General features: G+C 35.7%; 1 protein-coding gene across 1 annotated transcript in view; it reads left to right on the top strand.

Annotated features, from left to right (window-relative positions):
• The window catches only part of LOC128219871 (protein IWS1 homolog), a 34786-nt gene that overhangs the window by 356 nt on the left and 14857 nt on the right, over nt 1-19573 (top strand). The window contains exons 2-11 of the mRNA XM_052928005.1: nt 1535-1593; nt 2212-2254; nt 2666-2806; nt 3487-3562; nt 4821-5933; nt 6375-6473; nt 12226-12350; nt 12706-12823; nt 14513-14660; nt 16190-16272. Coding sequence (XP_052783965.1) covers nt 1535-1593; nt 2212-2254; nt 2666-2806; nt 3487-3562; nt 4821-5933; nt 6375-6473; nt 12226-12350; nt 12706-12823; nt 14513-14660; nt 16190-16272 — 2005 coding nt within the window. The remainder of the gene's footprint in view (nt 1-1534; nt 1594-2211; nt 2255-2665; nt 2807-3486; nt 3563-4820; nt 5934-6374; nt 6474-12225; nt 12351-12705; nt 12824-14512; nt 14661-16189; nt 16273-19573) is intronic.

Below are 19573 nucleotides of genomic sequence, written 5' to 3'. Positions count from 1 at the left end.
TGGAATGACAGCGAAGTGGGCTTGATGTGCAGTTCAAACCTACAGCTGTTTGGGAGCAGAACTATCAACCACAAGAGTTTTCAACACCTTCTCAAAATGAAAACTTTTCAACCCTTAGACTTTTCAACCCCTACCTCTTTGGACTTTTCAACGCCTATATCAAAGACTTTTCAAACTCTAGTTGAAATAGTCACCTTAGTGCAATAACTCAATAATGCACCAGTCAATTGTTACCACGCCCCCCCCCCCAGATCTGGGGAATAGCCGGGACTTTCGGTCAAGCCAACCCCGGGTAAAATCTCCGCCCTGCGGGGACAAACCGATGGTTAAACCCCGATCAAATGCCCCCGCATGTAAGGCCCAATCTCCGCAGTCACCTGGCACTGCGGGGCCACCTGGAAAGTAAAAACACGGCCCTTTTCCCTGGCTATCCCGGGTATACCCCCCAACCTGGGGGGGGGGGGGGGGGCTTGGTTACAATTGACTGGTGCATAACTGCATATAGATATAAAAGCAGATATTGAGTTCTTGCACTAAGGTGACGAAATATTTCAATAGTCATATTGAAGGCTTTTCAACCCCAATATCAAAGACTTTTCAACCCCTATTATTTTTAGTGTAAATATGAATGGTAGTGTCGGAAATCGTCAGATATTATTGATTTTATGACCCCGCGGTGGAACTCTGTGTCTGTTGAGTAAGTCGCATAAGTTTCTTACCAGTGTTGTATTTGTTTACGTCTGTAATCGCCTATTAAATATTGTCTTGACTTATTAATAATTAACATTGAATCATCAATATACTGCCGCTGTTTTTATTACATGGTAAAGCAGCAAGCATTTGACACAATTATGAAACCTGACCTCTGACGTCATGCGCATGATCGGTACAATGAAGCATTTATAATTATATGACATTTATTATTGTTAGTTAAAAATAGCTAGAGACGTTTTTGAGAATTTTCCACAGAAATCAAGACACTATTCAAGCATGCGCTGTGAACTTTGAACAGGTCACTTTATTCATTAGATTAAATGAACAATGCTTGCTATAAGAATAATTTGAGCAAGCCTTGAAAGAAATTTACTTCAGGATTTGTGCTTATTTTGACAGATGCGTGAATATATTAGATGTCAAAAAAAAAATTGTTTCGGTTGAGAACAAATGTAATATAATACTGATAAATTGTCCCAATACAGACCAGGCCAAGTTTGTCATTGGAACTATTTGGATCGGGCTGAAATAGAAACCGTACTCACCTCTCGGAAATGTGGTGTCAAAAATATTTCTTATGTATTTGAAATCTCAGTCAGATACACACATATATATATATATTGTCAATCGGTCCTTGTATCAATGTATTTAAATAAAAGTTTACAGTTTTATGACATCCATAGTCCATAAAGTATTTTTGGCAGAGATGGACTTGACCAAAAAAATATAGACCGCTGACATCATAAAACCCTCAGTGGTCTGTAATATTTCTAAATAATGAATACTAAATTATTGTCTAATCTGGCATTTTTCTTAACAGGTGAAGGTGGAGAAACCCCATTACAAGATGAACAGGACTTTGACTACCAATTGCAACAGGTTCTGAATACACACACATAATATTTCTACTCTTCTTTGTACTTCAAGTAATAACATGTGATTTTGCTGCATTCTGTTTTGAGAGTCACATACATGTATGATTTTAAAAGAATCTTTTTATGTTTTACTCATTATTAACAGTTTTGAAGGTCAGCAATGTTATAATATTTTGGAATCACAAATAAAGGTGGATTTTGAAAGAAAACATGTGAAAATGATAGATCTCAAGTAAATTATGTAATTCTGTTTATTGGTTAGCTCATATCAAGAATGTTATTGATATTTAAACTTGACCTTTTGTACACAGGCTGTAAGTGATATTAGTTATCAAAGATTTATGACATGCTGTGCGCAAGGATTAGGCAGGTCACAGTTATTGAATTTCAGATTTCTAGCTCAGCTTCCAAAGGGATGTGAGCACCGAAAACCCAAATGGTCATATTGTAAATACTGGTATTAAACAAATACGTTATGACACTTTACCATTTGAAAGAAAACCGACATACTCTCATTGACGTCCCTTTAAACTCATACATATTCACATGTATAGCTCCAACTGTCTCTGACTTGTCAATTCATTTAGCTCTAATGACACACAATTGTTTTGTTTGTTAACAGAATGGAGAGGGTGGGCGCACTGAGGAAGACATGGAAGAAGATGGTAAGGTTATTTAATCATCAACTGAACTTCCAATCAAAACACTAACAGTTTTGAGATTAATTTAATCTTAAAAAAAGACAAATGGAGAGGGTGGGCACTCTGAGGAAGACATTGAAGAAGATGGTAAGGTTATTTAATCATCAACTGAACTTCCAATAAAACACTAACAGTTTTGAGATTAATTTAATCTTAAAAAAAGACAACAGTTTTGAATCTATTTGAATTGTAAATCCATTGAAATTGTATACCAATAAGTCATTCATAAAAGTAAGTTTATGTCCTTATTAGATTTGGTTTAGGTCCTTGTTACATTTCTTTATAATTGATCAACTTTATGCCAAATTGTGAAGTTTTTTTTGCTTTGTTTTTTTAATACTAATACCAATACACAAGTTCCTTACTTTGTTTTAGGGTCACAGGATGAGGCTGAGCGTATGTCTACTCACAGTGGTGCAGACTCCCCAATGGGTTCCCCACCCCCTTCTCCAGGCTTCGCCTCACCTCGTGACAGTCCCCCAGGATCACCCACTCAATCACAGGGCTCACCCATAGGTAGACACGTGACTTTATTCCCATGTGATCAGCCGTATCTCACAATTTTCGGAAGAAAAATATATGAGATTTGTTTCAAGTACAACAATGCTAACGTTTATTATCATTTGTCTAATTCATTCAAGATGGGTTAAAAATGCACTCTCACAAATTGAAAGATTTGACCTTTTTAATTTTTTTGGTCACAGAATTAGCTTATTTTGGCATCAGTGCCTTCAATTCAGTGATATAAGATACATGTATGTATCTCAAAATAGAACAGATCTCAAATGTTTAGTAAATTGCCGAAAACTTCATTTTTCTTAAAGTGTTAGTAACCCTTTTAGCCATAAAACATCAATTTCAAAAGTAATTTTGAAAACTGTGATCTGCTCTTTTGTCAGCAGTCTTATATCACTAGTTTCCAGATATTTACGCAAAAAGTGGCTCATTCCAAGACAAATAAATAAAAAAAAGTTGTCAGCAGGATCATTTGTGCAATGTCAATTTGCACTTTCGGAATCGGACAATAAAAATGTTGCTGAAATATAAAAGCCAGCATGTCGGTTATAACGTTATGTGCCAAAAAGAACAAATGAAATATAATTCCTTTCTATCCTACGGTCTTTTCAACTCATTATCACAGATTATGTTTCCCCATGATATAATCAAGGTTCACATGCCCACTGTTATATTACCAGGGAGCCCGGATGCAGACCAAGGTGGCCCAATATCACCAACGGGGTCATTCGACAACAGTCCTCCACAGTCTCCAAGGTAACTAAACATTTATTGTATACTAATCATAAATAGGCTTGCAATATATTTTGCCAAATCCATTTTTCATATTCTACCTTGTGCAATACAGCCATATTCTACTCTTCTGACCACAGATCATATCAAGTACATTTACAATTCAATGTTATATTGATGTTGGAAAACAAAAAGGTGTGTTATGAAAAAGTAATATTTATTTATATAAATATTGACTGCCTTGAGGGGACAAATGCATATTGCCCAGTGCCATTAAACCAAGTTTATGTTTAAACCTTTTGCTACTGAGCTTGTTTCTGTAGTTTTTCATTGTGGTAAATACTGTCTTCTGAGGCGAAGCTGAGGTTGACAGTAATTTCAGAAGGTTGACAATATACACTGACACTCCCAAAGCAGTCAATACATGTATCTATTTTATTATACTGAACCAACAAATGATATCAAAGGGCAACACTGTGGCAGAGGGTGATAAGAAGGGGTGATATTCGAAAATATTGTCCGGGCGTATTAACTATATGTTTTATATCTAAATGATTCTGACCTGTACGGTATCTGATTAAAGAGTTTTTTGCTATTGCATTCTGATACAGGAGTTCATATTCGCCTCAGCTAGATTTTTGAAGATTTTGATTCATGCGGCTAGAGTCTCAATAAATCTATTTTGCAAAAAAAAACGCTGTAGTCGATATAACCTCATAGATCAAAATACAGTACAAACAATGCTATTTTGTGACGTGGTATGAAAAAGATTGTATTAAAGTGGTGTGATATATATGTGAAAACAGGTTAATTTATTAAATATTGCTCCCTTTGAAAACTTGGCATTTGTTTTGACAATTATACTAACATGATTTTCATACTTTACCATTGTTGGTAAAACCTACATGTACTGATAGAAAAAATTTAAAAAAAGATCTCCAGCAGTCAATTGTATTAACTGGTTATCTCTTACGTTTGGTTAAAGTTAGCCAAATTGTTTATTGGTTTGTTGATATTCATCCAATAATTACTATCATCAAATTGAATCCTTTAAATGTGCAAACTGGCCAAAGTTAACCTGTGGACGTCTTTGTATCAAGTTTTAAACAATTCTCTGCCTGTATCAGAATCATGATATAATTTATTATTGCTGTTGGATTATGTTATGCTGCATTTAGGTGATTTTCACAGTCAGACAGTTATCCAGCATATGCTGAGCAAAATAATGTTGCCTGTGTTTCTGTTTGAAAGTTAACATAAATGATACTGCAAACTGTTACAGATCTCCTGCAGGCAGTGATGGCCCTGGAAGCCCTCAGAGTGGTGCTCACAGTCCAGCTGGCTCCCTTGGACCTCAAAGTCCAGGCTCACCTGACCAGCCCATGTCCCCAGGGGGCAGTATGGGTTCAAGGTCACGTTCCCCCTCACCAGGGTCAGGGCCACAAAGTCCACCTAACTCTCCCCGTTCACCAGCTGAGAGCCCATCTAGGTCACCTTCCCCACTTGGGAACAGAAGTAGGTCAGCCTCACCCACTGGAGAAAGAAGTAGGTCTGGCTCACCCATTGGCCACAGAAGTAGATCAGGATCACCCCTTGGGGATCAAAGTAGATCAGCCTCACCCCCAGGAAACAGAAGTAGGTCAGCCTCACCCATTGGCCACAGAAGTAGATCAGGATCACCCCTTGGGGATCAAAGTAGATCAGCCTCACCCCCAGGAAACAGAAGTAGGTCAGCCTCACCCCTGGGAGACAGAAGTAGGTCGGGCTCCCCAGGTGGACCTCAATCTCCTGGATCTCCCGCAGATGGCCCAGCATCTCCAGTAGAGAACAATAGTGCCCCAAGGTCACCTGATGGAAGTCCAGGTGAAAGGTCAAGGTCACCAAGTCCTGATGGTGTTCAAAGGTCAAGGTCAAACTCACCCACAGGAAGTGGAGACAGAAGCAGATCACCCTCGCAGACATTCAATAAAAGTAGATCAAGATCAGGCAGCCCTGCTAGTAAGGCGAGCAGATCTAGATCAGGAAGTCCAGCCAGTCAGAGGAGTAGGTCAAGGTCTCAGTCTGGCTCACCAGCAAGAAGCAGGTCACGCAGTGGAAGCCCAGCAAGTCAGAAGAGTCGCTCTAGGTCTGGCAGTCCTGCAAGTCAAAGAAGTAGATCTGGCAGTCAAAAAAGCAGGTCCCGCTCGGGGAGTCCAGCAAGTCAGAAAATCAGGTCACGGTCGGGATCAGGCAGTCGAGGAAGTAGGTCTGCGTCGGGGAGCCGAGCAGGTAGTAGGGCTAATAGTCCTGCCAGGAGCCGGTCTGGAAGTCGGTCCCGCTCTGGTAGCCCAGCTAGTGCAAGGTCAAGGTCAGGCAGTCGTTCAAGGTCAGGATCTCCTGCCAGCAATAGAAGCAGGTCAGTGTAACATTTAGGTTTTTTGCGTTAAAAGTTAAAAATTATTGATAGCATCACTTTAATAAGATGTAAACATGCATTGGTATATGCATTGATATATAAACCAGTACTGTGTCCTTTTTGAGAGGCCATGAGAAAGTTTGCCTAGTGGGGATTGAACCTTCAACCTCTTGGGTGAGAGGCAGACATCTATACCACTAGACAACTCTCACCACTCAAAACATGCATTGCTAAGAAAAAAAAACTTTAAACAATAACACTGCTTAGACTGCTTTAACCTCCTGTACATGATAATTATTTTTCCAAGGTTTTATTCCTGAATTATAGTAAGCCACAATCACATCTTCATATTTTTTTAAGTCTGCCTTAAGTTGACTCCCTTTCACCCTTTGAAAACTTTATTGAAAAATTGTATGAAACATATTAATCTTTTCTTTACAGATCTGGTTCTCGTAGCAGCCGGTCAAGATCAAGGTCTGTCTCACCAGCCCCCTACAGCCCCCTTGGGAGCAGAGCAGGGTCCCCGGCCCCTAGTGACAAGTAAGTTTTGGGTAAAACATATATGTCGCTTCACATGTCTGGGCTCCATTTCAAAAACATTCTAGGTCAATCTTAGTTGTAAATTAGAATTATCTTAGCATCGTATACCCAGTAATTCAACAGCACATTGTTCACTTTTGTTTCCCGATACAAGGTTTGGCATACATGATAAGGTTAAAGAGTTACGGAAGGGTGCTGCACCCTGTCCTTTTTTGGAAGCACCATTTTGCCCTCATGGAGACCAGCATGTGTACCCTTCTGCCTTCATAGAATTAAATTCAAGATAAACAAAAACAAACTGTTATTTTGAATAAAGCTTAAAATATTATTATGAATTCATACAAACTTGACACATTTGGCAGTTGAGACCTACTGGTACTATTTCTTTAATTACGGTAAGCACAATTCCTACTTTTTTTTGTAAAATTGATTATTTACAAATTATTTAATGCCAGACACAATGTGCCCTTTTCTCCTTTAGCACCCTGTCCCTTTTCTGCAGGACTCTAACCTTTTGAAAACCCTACATGATGATACAGAGCCACCCTGATATCAATATTCTTAAATGTTGTGCCAATGAAGTTGTAAAATAGTATTATTGTAACCCTGGAAGCATGTATACTTGAAAATAAACTATTTTTGTATTAAATTCATAAGGTAATTATTGGGGTCAATTGTAATCCGAGATAAGCATGGTTTCACTTAATGAATGATTTGGAAACTACATTACAAGGTACATGTTTTGAGGGAAGTATATTTTACTGCAAAGACAACTTTCAAGCATACAATTACATGACTTTCATGTTGTTTTATTGTTTGAAGTTAATGTCTAGAATTGAGATTTGTGTCTTACAGGACATTGTTACAGGTTAATTGTCCTCTAGGATCTGAAATACTGCAGAAAGGTGGTGACCTTAGTTAATGCTTTGTAATAGATACCACTTTTGATGACATGCTAAGTCGGTAGTTCACATAGATGTCAAAGGTTTGTTTAAAGGTAAAATACCACCTGTAGGCTGGTGTAAATGTATATATGTGTCTTACATCTTAATTAAATAGCAAAGTGTTGAAAAGATGTGTAAAGAAAATATGGTAATTTAACCATATTGTCAGCATCTATTAGTGATGTTCCAATGATCGATTATAATCAAAAATCGATTGGTTGGGCCTGAAATTGGCGACAATCGATAGTATTTAATTAAAATTGATTATCGGAAAAACAAACAAAAACAAATATAAGTAAGTGTTCAGATGTTATCTTTAACAAAATGGCTGATGAAAGCCACAATGAGCAAGAAAATAAACTACTTTTTATACAACAACACTTAATAACTTCAATCATAGACATAAGGTATATGCATATAATGATTAAGAGTTTGATACTGTACATGAATAAAACTGCAACTCATGTACTATCTAGTATTTTTAAAACCAATTGTACTATCGATAATCGGTTACTTGAGTGGAACCGATCATCGATAGTAAAATTGCAACCGATTCCCAACACTAGCATCTATTGGTTTGATACATTTGGCCCTTTGTTCAGAGTTTTTTTGTTAAAAACATGATTAACAGCATCATTGTGCAGTTTTAAAGGTGAAATATTTTATGATATGCTGATATAGTTAAACAAAACAAGAACAGGTGAAACAGTTGTCTCAAATCTATACTGCTGATCTAAAAAAAAGGTGTCCATTAAGGTTAGAGAACTGCTTACAATGTTGGCCATATAATTTAGTTAACTTTTAACTCACTCTTTCACAGGTTTTATTTAGGCTGAAAACTTGTTTTAATCTTTGTTGCTTTTATGTGTGAACACCATACACCAACTGAAAGATTCTTGTTTGGACAGGATTTAAAAATCCAAGCCTAAAATGCTTCAATTTTCATTTAGTGTAACTATGCTTTTTCAGCCCAAAACAGCATTTTCTTTCACGTTTTTAACTAAATAGTTACCAAAGAGTTCTATTTTATTTTTTTGATGATGTTTTATTATTGCATCAAGCATTTTCTGAACATTTCACAAAAAAATTCAATGTCCAACCCTAAAATTGTGAATGAGAATTTCTAACAATATTCTAAACAATCAGCCAATTAATGCTCTACATACCATTCAGGAATAGCTTACTTATTGACCGGGCAATTTATAAGTGCTTTTTCATTTTTTTGTCTTTTATATTCAATAAACATTTACTGGTTTTGAATTTATATGGTCTGCTCCTGTTACAAAAAAATAATTGTAGTGCAATATCTCAGAGATACACGATCACTCTATATGATTTATAGACAACATTATTGTGAATGATTTATAGACACACCATTATTCTGCATGATTTATAGACACACCATTATTCTATATGATTTATAGACACCATTATTGTGAATGATTTATATACACACCAGTATTGTATATTATTTATAGATACACTATTATTATATACTGTGAAATCATTTATATTTGTGGGCATGAAATGTTGTGGTTCGCCGAAAAATAACAATTTCGTGGGTACTTGAAATCGTGGTTTTTCATTTTTGAAAAAAAAATCGAAACTGCGATCGTCCTAAATTGTATGTATTATCTCAACGCGCTGGCCCGTGATTTTCGTCTTCTACGTCACACGGTTTATGACACTCGCTATAGTGGTACGACATGCCAATTAGTGCATGTCAATTATCGATTTAATTGGAAATCAAGGTCATAAAAGAAGTTGTACCGTGATCATAAATACAGATAGCCGAAGCCATTGAATGCCAATTAAGAATTTTGCAAACTGCGAAAACCCCGAGAAGGTCCGTATATTTGAGAAAACAATCCCAAAAGATAGCTGATGTTTACAAATTTAATCACTTTGTATATCATCTCATTTCATATCATAATTTCAATATTTATTCAAACATTTTTGTTTAATAAGTGTATTGAACGCGATGTTTTGTACATTGTCACGTTGGATGCTCAGAACCTCCAATGTAATCGATTAGTTATTCCATTAAAGAAAAAATCGAGAACCGACACTCGTCACTCACATCGTGTTAGCCTTGAGATTTGCATGAAAAGCAAACGTTTAGGCACGTGCTTCTGTCATTTGGTTCATGACCACATTAAAATGATTTGGTTTATTATTTGTTGAAGGCATATATAATATATTAACAAAACGATAAAAGAAGGATATACAGTGAGACGGATGTTTACGCTATATAATGCGGCCTGTGTAACGAATAAACTAGTGTATGTACATAACATGGCAATTGGAAAAAGTGAATAAAGGATCTATATTTCGTGGGATCTTGAATTCGTGGATCACCCAACCCACAAAAACCACGAACATAAATGCCCCACGAACATTAATGATTTTACAGTATGACTATATGATTTATAGACACTAGTGATGGGAATCGGTTCCAGCTTTACTATCGATGATCGGTTCCACTCAAGTAACCGATTATCGATAGTACAATCCGTTGGACCATTTCTGACTATACCTTAAATGTAGTAGTATTTGTAGTATTTTGTACAATAAGTTAATAACTCATAATCATTTTAAACTAAGCTTATGTTATACATGTAAATGTACCATGTTTGAAGTAGTTGTTTTTTTCTTTTATTACTATGAGCCAAATAAATACTGTAATAATCAAACTGCTTCACTCTACAGTCTGAGTTTTATGTTGCATCAGTCTTAGTCTCAGAATGTAGACTGTCATATAGTACAACTGTCATGCCTTGTTTACCCAAGTGGTTTGTTGACAATTCCAAATGCAAACATATGCATTAAATCAATTAATTATCAAAGCCGGCACACAGCATAATCCATATCAAGATTTTCTTTGGTATGTGGGCCTGGCTTTTTTTTTGTTGAAGCCGAAGTGAGTCCATACTCTCGATCTGGCTTTGCCCCCAGCATAGGGAAATATTTCGTCTTCGAGATTTGGCGCTTGGTCAGCCATATTGTTTAACGATAAGAAATGAACAGCTCCAAATGTATAAATGAAGCTAAAGAAAATAGACGGTAATGAAAGGAAAGTAAAGGACGAATCTCTAACGCAGTGATGTCCCCTGGCAAGTGGAAAATGAAGACGAAAAGCAACTCTGGTTGAACCGATGATCGATTATGACCATTATACAATCGATTGTCGCCAACTTCTGGGGCAACCAATCGATTTTCGATTAAAATCGATCATCGGAACATCACTAATAGACACACCATTATTCTGCATGATTTATGGAAACATTGTTCATAAGAACTTTGACTGTTGTATGATTTTTTTTAGTTCTATGAAGGCAAAACAAATCACCTGGTCGGCACTTTATATACAAAAAAGGCATTTATTCTTAAGTTCCCAGTTACAAATTAAATTTTAACGTTAAAAAAACAAACAAAAGACAATCATCTTTATTTTTTTCAGACTTTTGAATGACTTGGATGTTGTTGTTTTTTTGGCAAAATATTTCCAACAAATAAAGATACATTAATTCAGTCATTAAACTTTAGCCCTTTATTTGCTCGATTTTAAGCTCATCTTTTTTTTAAAGGAAGAAAGGCAAGGTATTGTCAGAGTCTTTGTGTTGTTGTCGCTGGGGATGTTGGTTTTGTTGTTTTGCCAAAACTACTAAACTAGGCCATTAATGTTTGAAGATATTCAAATGAAACTTGGTATACAAGTTGCCAGAGACAATACCAATATCATATGTATAGCAAGGCCAATAACTCAGGCTGGAATAATTGTAGTTCTGCCCATTTTTCAACAGTAAACTAACAACCATTTGGGTTCCCACCACTCGTATTTTTGTAGCTGATTTATCCAATTAGTAACTGGTAATAAGTTCTGCTTTCAGTTTGATTTTTAATTGATTGAATTGCACACTGCACTTTTCATAACAGCAATTTGTTTTAAGTCAATTATGGGAGAACTTTTACTATTTCTTCATATTTATTGGAGCTAGCTTGACATACTTTCTTAGTTGTCTGTAATCTTCACTAGGCCCAAAGTACAAAACAACAAGGCAAAGAAAACATTTAATAGCAGATTAAGTTGACACTTTGGCTCAATGTATGAGGGGCAGACATAAACATTCTCAAACCCATTATCTCTAGGGTGTGGGGCAGACATCTATACTAGTGTTTTAGCCAGGTTTTAAAAAGGACATAGTGCTACAGGTACTATGGGAGAAAAGGTCACATTGTATAATGCTGTGATAAATGTGAACATTATGAAATTGACAGAATATGTTAGGATTCCTGGAATTGTGTTTCATTGAAGTGTAAAAAGTTTTAGCTGCAAAATGTGTAACTTTTGTATGTATTTATATTCGTATTATAAGTTTTAATCAAAACAAAGAAAATATTTGACAGTTTTAAGCATTTAAGTCTATGAAAGCAGAAGGGTGCCAATGCTGGGCTCCATGCATGCTGAAGGATGCTACCAGTTAAGGACAGGATTTCATTTCATAACTTTTTAGCTAAAAACAGACCTTTACCATAGTGTGACAAAAGAGATCCATTTATGGACATTTTTGGCTCCCGGAAGAAGAGTTAAAAAAAATTGTAGAGACCAACACTATTTCCCAGTCCAAAATCATACATGAACTAAATGATTATTCTTCCATCGAGAGTCGCAATATTGAGAATCTGGGTATTGACATTCTTGTCTACAGTGATGATAAGGAAGAAAAATTTAAAGGATTTATAGAAGTGGACACAAAGTCTATGCCCTATAAAATGTATCATTTATCTGTGATTATTCATTTTTTCAGGGATGGTAGCGACAAGGAGGATCTGGTTGCAGACATTTTCGGCTCCAGTGACGAGGAAGAAGAGTTTGAAGGTTTTGGAGAGGCAGACGTTGAGGCTACTGCAAGGAAAAAGGAGAAAAAAGCGAGTAAGTGGTGTATGAGTTGGAGGTTAACTTTATTAACAGACTAAGCCTAATGGTAACTAAAGCAATCTGGTCTGATGATGAGGGGGTTGGTAGAAGGCTTTTGTACACAAAGATGGTGAGTTGAGTTGTGTTTAAGGCTGATGAGAAGATTTCATTTGTATAAAGGAGGTGAGTGGATTTTAGTTGTATAAAGGGGGTTGAGTGGAGTTCAGTTGTATAAAGGAGGTGAGTGGATTTTAGTTGTATAAAGCTAGTAAGGGAGGGTGAGTTTTGTATAAAGATGGTTAGTGGATTTAAGTTGTGTATGTGTGGGAGAAAAACTATATTTAATTTATAGAAATCTGTTAATTCACAGCAATCCTGTCTGATGATGAGGGAGAAGGCTTGGCAACGGGAGAGTCAGAGGGGGCTGCTGCTGCTGCCCCGGATGTTGACTCAGATGACGAAAGTATTCGCAAGGAGCATGAGTTGGGGTAAGTTTGCCTCAGCTTTCCTTCAATATTTTGCTCTGACATAATATCTGGTTGGGTATCCATTTTCTTAAATTGTCAGTAATGGTTAATAATCATCTCCTGGTGTCTTCTTTGAAATGCATTTAATGCGCTTGCAAAAATTCTATTGTTTAAGCGTGCAACATTTTCCAGTACTGTATATTCCTTAGGGGGTTAGATGTTATTGACATTAACCTTTTGAGAAACATGTATGGTATTACGCACTTATTCACAAAAACAGGATACACTTTTTCAGAGACCTTACCTGACATGAAGTCATAACAGTATAGTAATTACTATAGTTAACTGCATGGGGACACCATTTTGATGTTGTTGATTATTATAGTCACACAATTCAGCCATTCATTATTATCAAGTATATCTACATGACTGTATTTTGTAAGTATTTTACGGTGATTGAAGGTATTTGTTGTACATTAATGGGAATTTCGGATGCCTGGTGACCTTATATTATTTTGGTATCATTTGAATTGGTTTGATGTGAAGTGAAGTATTTTGTTAGGCAGTGTAAAATTGCAAAATAAGTCATTCACAACAATACAAACTGCAATATATATTACTTAATGGTGTTTGTCAGAACTGTCCAAAGTGGTGTTGATATAAAACTTGGTATAAAATCTTATAATGACAGTACACATTACATAAGGCACATTAACAGAGGCTCAGTCTGAATGTTCTGTACCTGTCATGCGATCATAACAATACAATCATTACTACAATAATTAGCATGGGGACAACATTATTGCAGTCAATTATGATAGTCACACATTGCGGGCATTCATTATTATTGATTATTATACCCCCGATACCTTAATGTACTGTACATTAGTACTAAAACTAAAACTTTATAAATGTTTATGATGTTTTCACATACGATGCTGTCTGAAAATAATGACATGTACTTAACAGGGACATATATATATTTGCCAAGATAGTCGTACAAACAAGACTAGTGCTTCAGCTTGGTTTTAAAATGGCAATGTGTCGTAACAAGGTCAAGGTCATCATCAATGGCATTATCGTTATTTTTGTAAAAACGTTCGCCTGGAAACTGTCCAAGGTTATGTTCAAATAAAACTGGGGACAAACGCTTACAAGCTTGTCTGTTGTTTTGAAGAGAAAAAGTAAAAGTATCGTAATAGCCTTGGTTTTATTGTCTGCTGCGGCTGCATTGTTATGGACAAACGTTGGCTATAACTCTGGAAAAAAAAATAAGACATTCAGATGAAAAGTAGAACACAGAGGCAATTCACAGGTGTACAACAAGGCCAGCTACTATTGCTTTTGAAATTGTTGAATAATGCCCCTTTTTTGAGTGAAAATAAAACAGCCGAGATTTGGTGCCCTTTTATTTACTGTACATGACTACATGTTACTGTTGAGGGTTTATATTTGGTTGGTCTTTTATTCTCCTAGTAAATATGGCCCATTTGAAGAACCATTATTCACAAATCAACAAGTCCCAAGGTTATCTTCCTTAAGTTTTATCATTTTAATGTTTGAAGGGTTTGAAAAATGTAATCATTGATATCAAACACTCAAATGTAAATTGATGCAAACTGTTGTACAACCTTTGATGTGTGATAGTATTCTATTTAACTTCACCTTTAATTTTTAACCAAATAAAAGATAAAACTGACTTATTTTCAGTGACTTTGTGTCAGACTTTGACATGATGATGGCTAAGAAGAAAGAGGAGATGCAGAAACGCCGAAGGAAGAGGAAAGACTTCGACCTGATTAACGACTCAGATGATCTCATTGCAGACATGATCAACAAGATGAAAGTTGCAGCCGAGGTAAATATCGTAGCAATAAAACATCTTAAAACACTTGCATTACTGGCGTTACATTGACCTGATAAACAACTCCTATGAACTAATTCCATGCATGATCAACAAGATGAAAGTTGCAGCCGAGGTAAATATCGTAGCAATAAAACATCTTAAAACACTTACATTACTGGCGTTACATTGACCTGATAAACAACTCCTATGAACTAATTCCATGCATGAACAACAAGATGAAAGTTGCAGCCGAGGTAAATATCGTAGCAATAAAACATCTTAAAACACTTCCATTACTGGCGTTACATTGACCTGATAAACAACTCCTATGAACTAATTGCATGCATGAACAACAAGATGAAAGTTGCAGCCGAGGTAAATATCGTAGCAATAAAACATCTTAAAACACTTGCATTACTGGCGTTACATTGACCTGATAAACAACTCCTATGAACTAATTCCATGCATGAACAACAAGATGAAAGTTGCAGCTAAGGTAAAATTGTAGAAATAAAGCATCTTCTGGTAATTTTATTGGGTACTTTATTTTAACCTTATAAATGATACCTGCGATCACGTTGCTGGTTTTATCAACAAGATTTAAGTTGTAGTTTTCGTATTTTTCAGACATTAAACATGTTTCTGTTGGTACATGTGGTGTTTACTCATGCACAATCAATAAGTGGTTTGTTTTGCCTTACCGAACGAATTCACAAAAAAGTCATGTCCATTGTCATAATTTCCCTTTTTTAGATAGATACAAAGGGATTAGGAAGTAAAAAGAAAACACCTACTTACCAAGCCATACTCTCCTCAAGGCCTAAAAACAATACATTTGGTTCGGGTTACCTGACCCTACCTACAAAATAAGTGCCAACCCTACTGTTTTTATAGTCAGTTGGTTAAAAAAAACCAAAAAAAAACTTAAAAAGCCTACCTACCCTACCTGTTTTGAAAAAGGGTGGAACCCTAACCAAACCATTTTTTTTTTTGGCCCAATGTGTTTATCGGTAAAGCCAAACAGGGTGTTTCTTTAAATTGCGACCAAGCATAATGATTTGATTGTGATAAGAATAAGTTGTCTTTCAAAGAATGTAGCAGTGTGGAAACTGAGAAAAGACTTAGTCCCGACAAATTTAACCCAGCAAAGGAGATTGAACATTTCAACTTTCATGTCAGGTTCTAATTGTATTTAAACAAAGTGTTAAAGGTCCTCACATTCACAGATTTATGTTTTGTTTTTTTTGTTTTGATTTAGTTATTTTAGGTATTTTTATGAACAATTATTGATTTGAAGGGTTACTAATGCTGTTGAACATAGTAGAACACTTCTGTCACATATTGATTGTTAACGATGCCCTTCTGAGCTCCAACCTTAATTCTTTATGACATTTATCATTGAAATACGATCTTTTTTCCAATTTCACACAAAATAATTTTGTTCGATGTCTGAATGTTTAAAACGCTAATGAGTCCCTTTAGCAGGAAGAAAGCATGAGTACTTAAATGTGTTTTTAATATGAAAGGTGTTTCTTTTGCAGGAGGATCGAGGCTTGAACATGGAGAAAAAGCCAGCCATACGTAAACTCAAATATCTGCCTACTGTGGTCTCTCAGCTGAAAAAGTAAGAGAGATGCTTTAATGACACCATTAAGTAAAGTAAGAGTGAAACCATTACATAAAGTAAGAGAGCTGCTTTAACCCTTTAGCTCATGTATACGAGATTGGCCGACATAGCCCATTAGCAGATGTATACGCATCTGGCCGTGTCTAACTATTACTGGATGTAAACGCATCGCCCGCATATTTCAATAGGGTCATTTCAATATTTAAATTTTGCATCTTTCTTTTTGTAAACAATATCCCGGATGTTTATAAAATTTAAGATTAGTCTTTTGGGTATTGCTTTTCCCTTGAAAATATCGTCTGCTAAAATTAGAAGGTCATTATTTATACTGCCAATTGCAGGTGTGATATCCCATTGTGACGTTATAAGACCACGAGGCCGAGTACTGTATGGAAAATCCCCCAAATTCATTGATGCTTAAATCATTAAATATATTATGTCAGTTCAATTTACCATTAAAATCAATAAAGATTATAAATATTTGAAGATAATATTTTGTTGACAAACAATAGAAACTATAAGTAACTGAGAAAATGATGGGTTAATTTTCTGTGGAGCTGATAGATGTCTTGCATGATTTCGGTCGTAAAATAGGTCAGGTAAACACATTTGTGCAAGCGTTTGGATGATCTAGATTTATTATTCATACCGGAAAAACATATTGGCTTTCTTTTTGTAAACAATTTTATGAGGGAGTAATCAAGTTAAACAGACACCCTGGACTGGATCTCTCAGCTGGATGACACTGGATATTCCTACAATATTTCTGTTTATTATACACTAGAACATCAATTGTCGGCTTTTTAATCCAGATGGGTCTTTTTTATTATAGGGGTAAAAAAAATTAGATCGATCCCAGCATTTTTTTACCCTTTGATTTAATGAAATTATGACATTTCAAAGAAATAAAAAAAAATACAATTCCATCTTGGAAATGCATTCACAGATGAAATAGAATAATTTATTTTTTCATCATTGACACCATTTATTAGATAATTTATTCATCTATAAAAAATATATTCACATAAAAAAGATTTGGCCACAATTATTGGGAGTAATATTGATCTTAAGGTCATACTGCTGTATAAATTTGCTCTTTTTCAAAACTCCTAAAATGCCTATACAGATAAGGACTGCTTATCAGTAAGTTGGCTATAATTGACTGGGAGATGTAATCTGGCCACTTGCCTATGTGCTAAAGGGTTAATAAAACCATTATGTAAAGATAGAGAGCAGCTTTAATCAAACCATAACCTCAACATAAGTTAGAAAGCTGCTTAAACGAAACCGTTTCATAAACTAAGAGAGCTGCTTTAATGAGACCATTACGTAAAAGAGAGCTGCTTTAATGAGACCATTATGTAAAAGAGAGCTGCTTTAATGAGACCATTACATAAACTAAGAGAGCTGCTTTAATGAGACCATTACATAAACTAAGAGAGCTGCTTTAATGAGACCATTACATAAACTAAGAGAGCTGCTTTAATGAGACCATTACGTTAACCATACATGTGATAATTTCTTGGGTCGATTCCGGGACACCCATCGTAATGTCAACGCACACTAGAGGGGTCCATGCCCCCCCGGAATTTTTTTCAAATGGGGAACGTCTGTGGTGCATTCTATAGCATATCTGGGGCTATTTTAGTCGTTTTTAACGTCGGGAAAATGTACCTATTTTGACTGCCAAGACGTATTTTTTACTTGACATGGTTGTTTTTTTTCTGCATTTTCTTGAAAAAATAAAACCACCAGATATTTTCCCAGGCTTTAAATGAAGTGCTAACCAGGAGGATATGCAGTCTACTTTCGGTTTCATCAAAACAGGAAATAAACAACTATACGGGCACCTGTTTTCCCGCGCTTTTGAGAACATCCGTTACAAAATATTTATTTTTACATCACATTTAAAACGTTTGCAATTTATGACACACAATATTTTTCAGACGATAAAGAAGATTTTCCAGTCGATGAGCTTTTTTCCGTTTGGAGATGCATATAATTTTGATAGAGACGTGTCAACAATCGGCTGTATAAAGCGATCACGTGACTTACCATGGTCACGTGATTAAAGCACTCTATATAACCACCTGTAAACCCCATATCGTCAGTTTTATTTCGGCGTAAAAATACACACGATAGTTCGGAAAAAAGGTCAAAACACTAAAATTCCTTATGGACGCATAAGTTGTTAAAAGTATAACGACGTATCGACTTTGAAATTTGAAAGGAATATGGGATGTTTTCCGTGTTTTAATTTTGTTTTTTTTACTCATTTTGTCACTTTCTTTGAACTTACCTTCATGCTCGTTTGTTGGTAAAATGTGTGAAAAATATCAATTCATCAATTAAAAGCTATCATTCATAAGACCAAACAAATCCATATGAAAACAATGAATTTGTATACAAGAACCCTCCCCCACTCGTTAAGCACAACAATAGGCCGATAGATCAATTATCGGGTGATTGACGATGACCTCGACGACACACGTACCAATTAACGGATTAGTGTCAACATGTCCTGTGTTTTACGACCAGTGTCCCGGACAGGCAAAATAGCTGACTTACATTGGTAAAATTAAGATAATCGATTCCGATTCCGAGATTATTTTTTTTTTTCGTTTTTTTTTTTATGACTTTCCGGGACAAACATGCACCCTCCGTGACTCCGTGACAGAGATACGATTTCCGGGACAATCCCGGACGTCCGGGACGTTATCACATGTATGACGTTAACTAAGAGAGCTGCTTTAATGAGACCATTACATAAACTAAGAGAGCTGCTTTAATGAGACCATTACATAAACTAAGAGAGCTGCTTTAATGAGACCATTACGTAAAAGAGAGCTGCTTTAATGAGACCATTACATAAACTAAGAGAGCTGCTTTAATGAGACCATTACATAAACTATGAGAGCTGCTTTAATGAAACCTAAAAAGGTAAAGTTTGTAATTCAGTGTGCCAGTTCACTTTAACAATCGCCATTAAACTTTATTAAATTACACCAAGGTGTTCAATACACTTTACAAAAGTACATTAGGGCATACAATACACTTGAGGTAAAACGTTATCTGTTGCTCTGTAATCACTTAACACGGTACATGTTTATAAAAATAAATAAGTCAAGAAATGAGAAGGATAAACAATTGATTATTTTACATAAATAGAACAGAATATAGTTTATTGGGTTTGAACATAGGGGTCATCATCTATCAACATAATTTCAGATATGAGGGCTGTTCGTATTGTGGACAGGGGCAAATTAATTCCACAAATTATTATTGTAAACAATATAAT

The sequence above is a fragment of the Mya arenaria genome, chromosome 15 (assembly GCF_026914265.1).
Source record: "Mya arenaria isolate MELC-2E11 chromosome 15, ASM2691426v1".
Classification (NCBI taxonomy): Eukaryota; Metazoa; Mollusca; class Bivalvia; order Myida; family Myidae; genus Mya; species Mya arenaria.
This window is presented reverse-complemented; position numbering and strand designations above follow the sequence as displayed.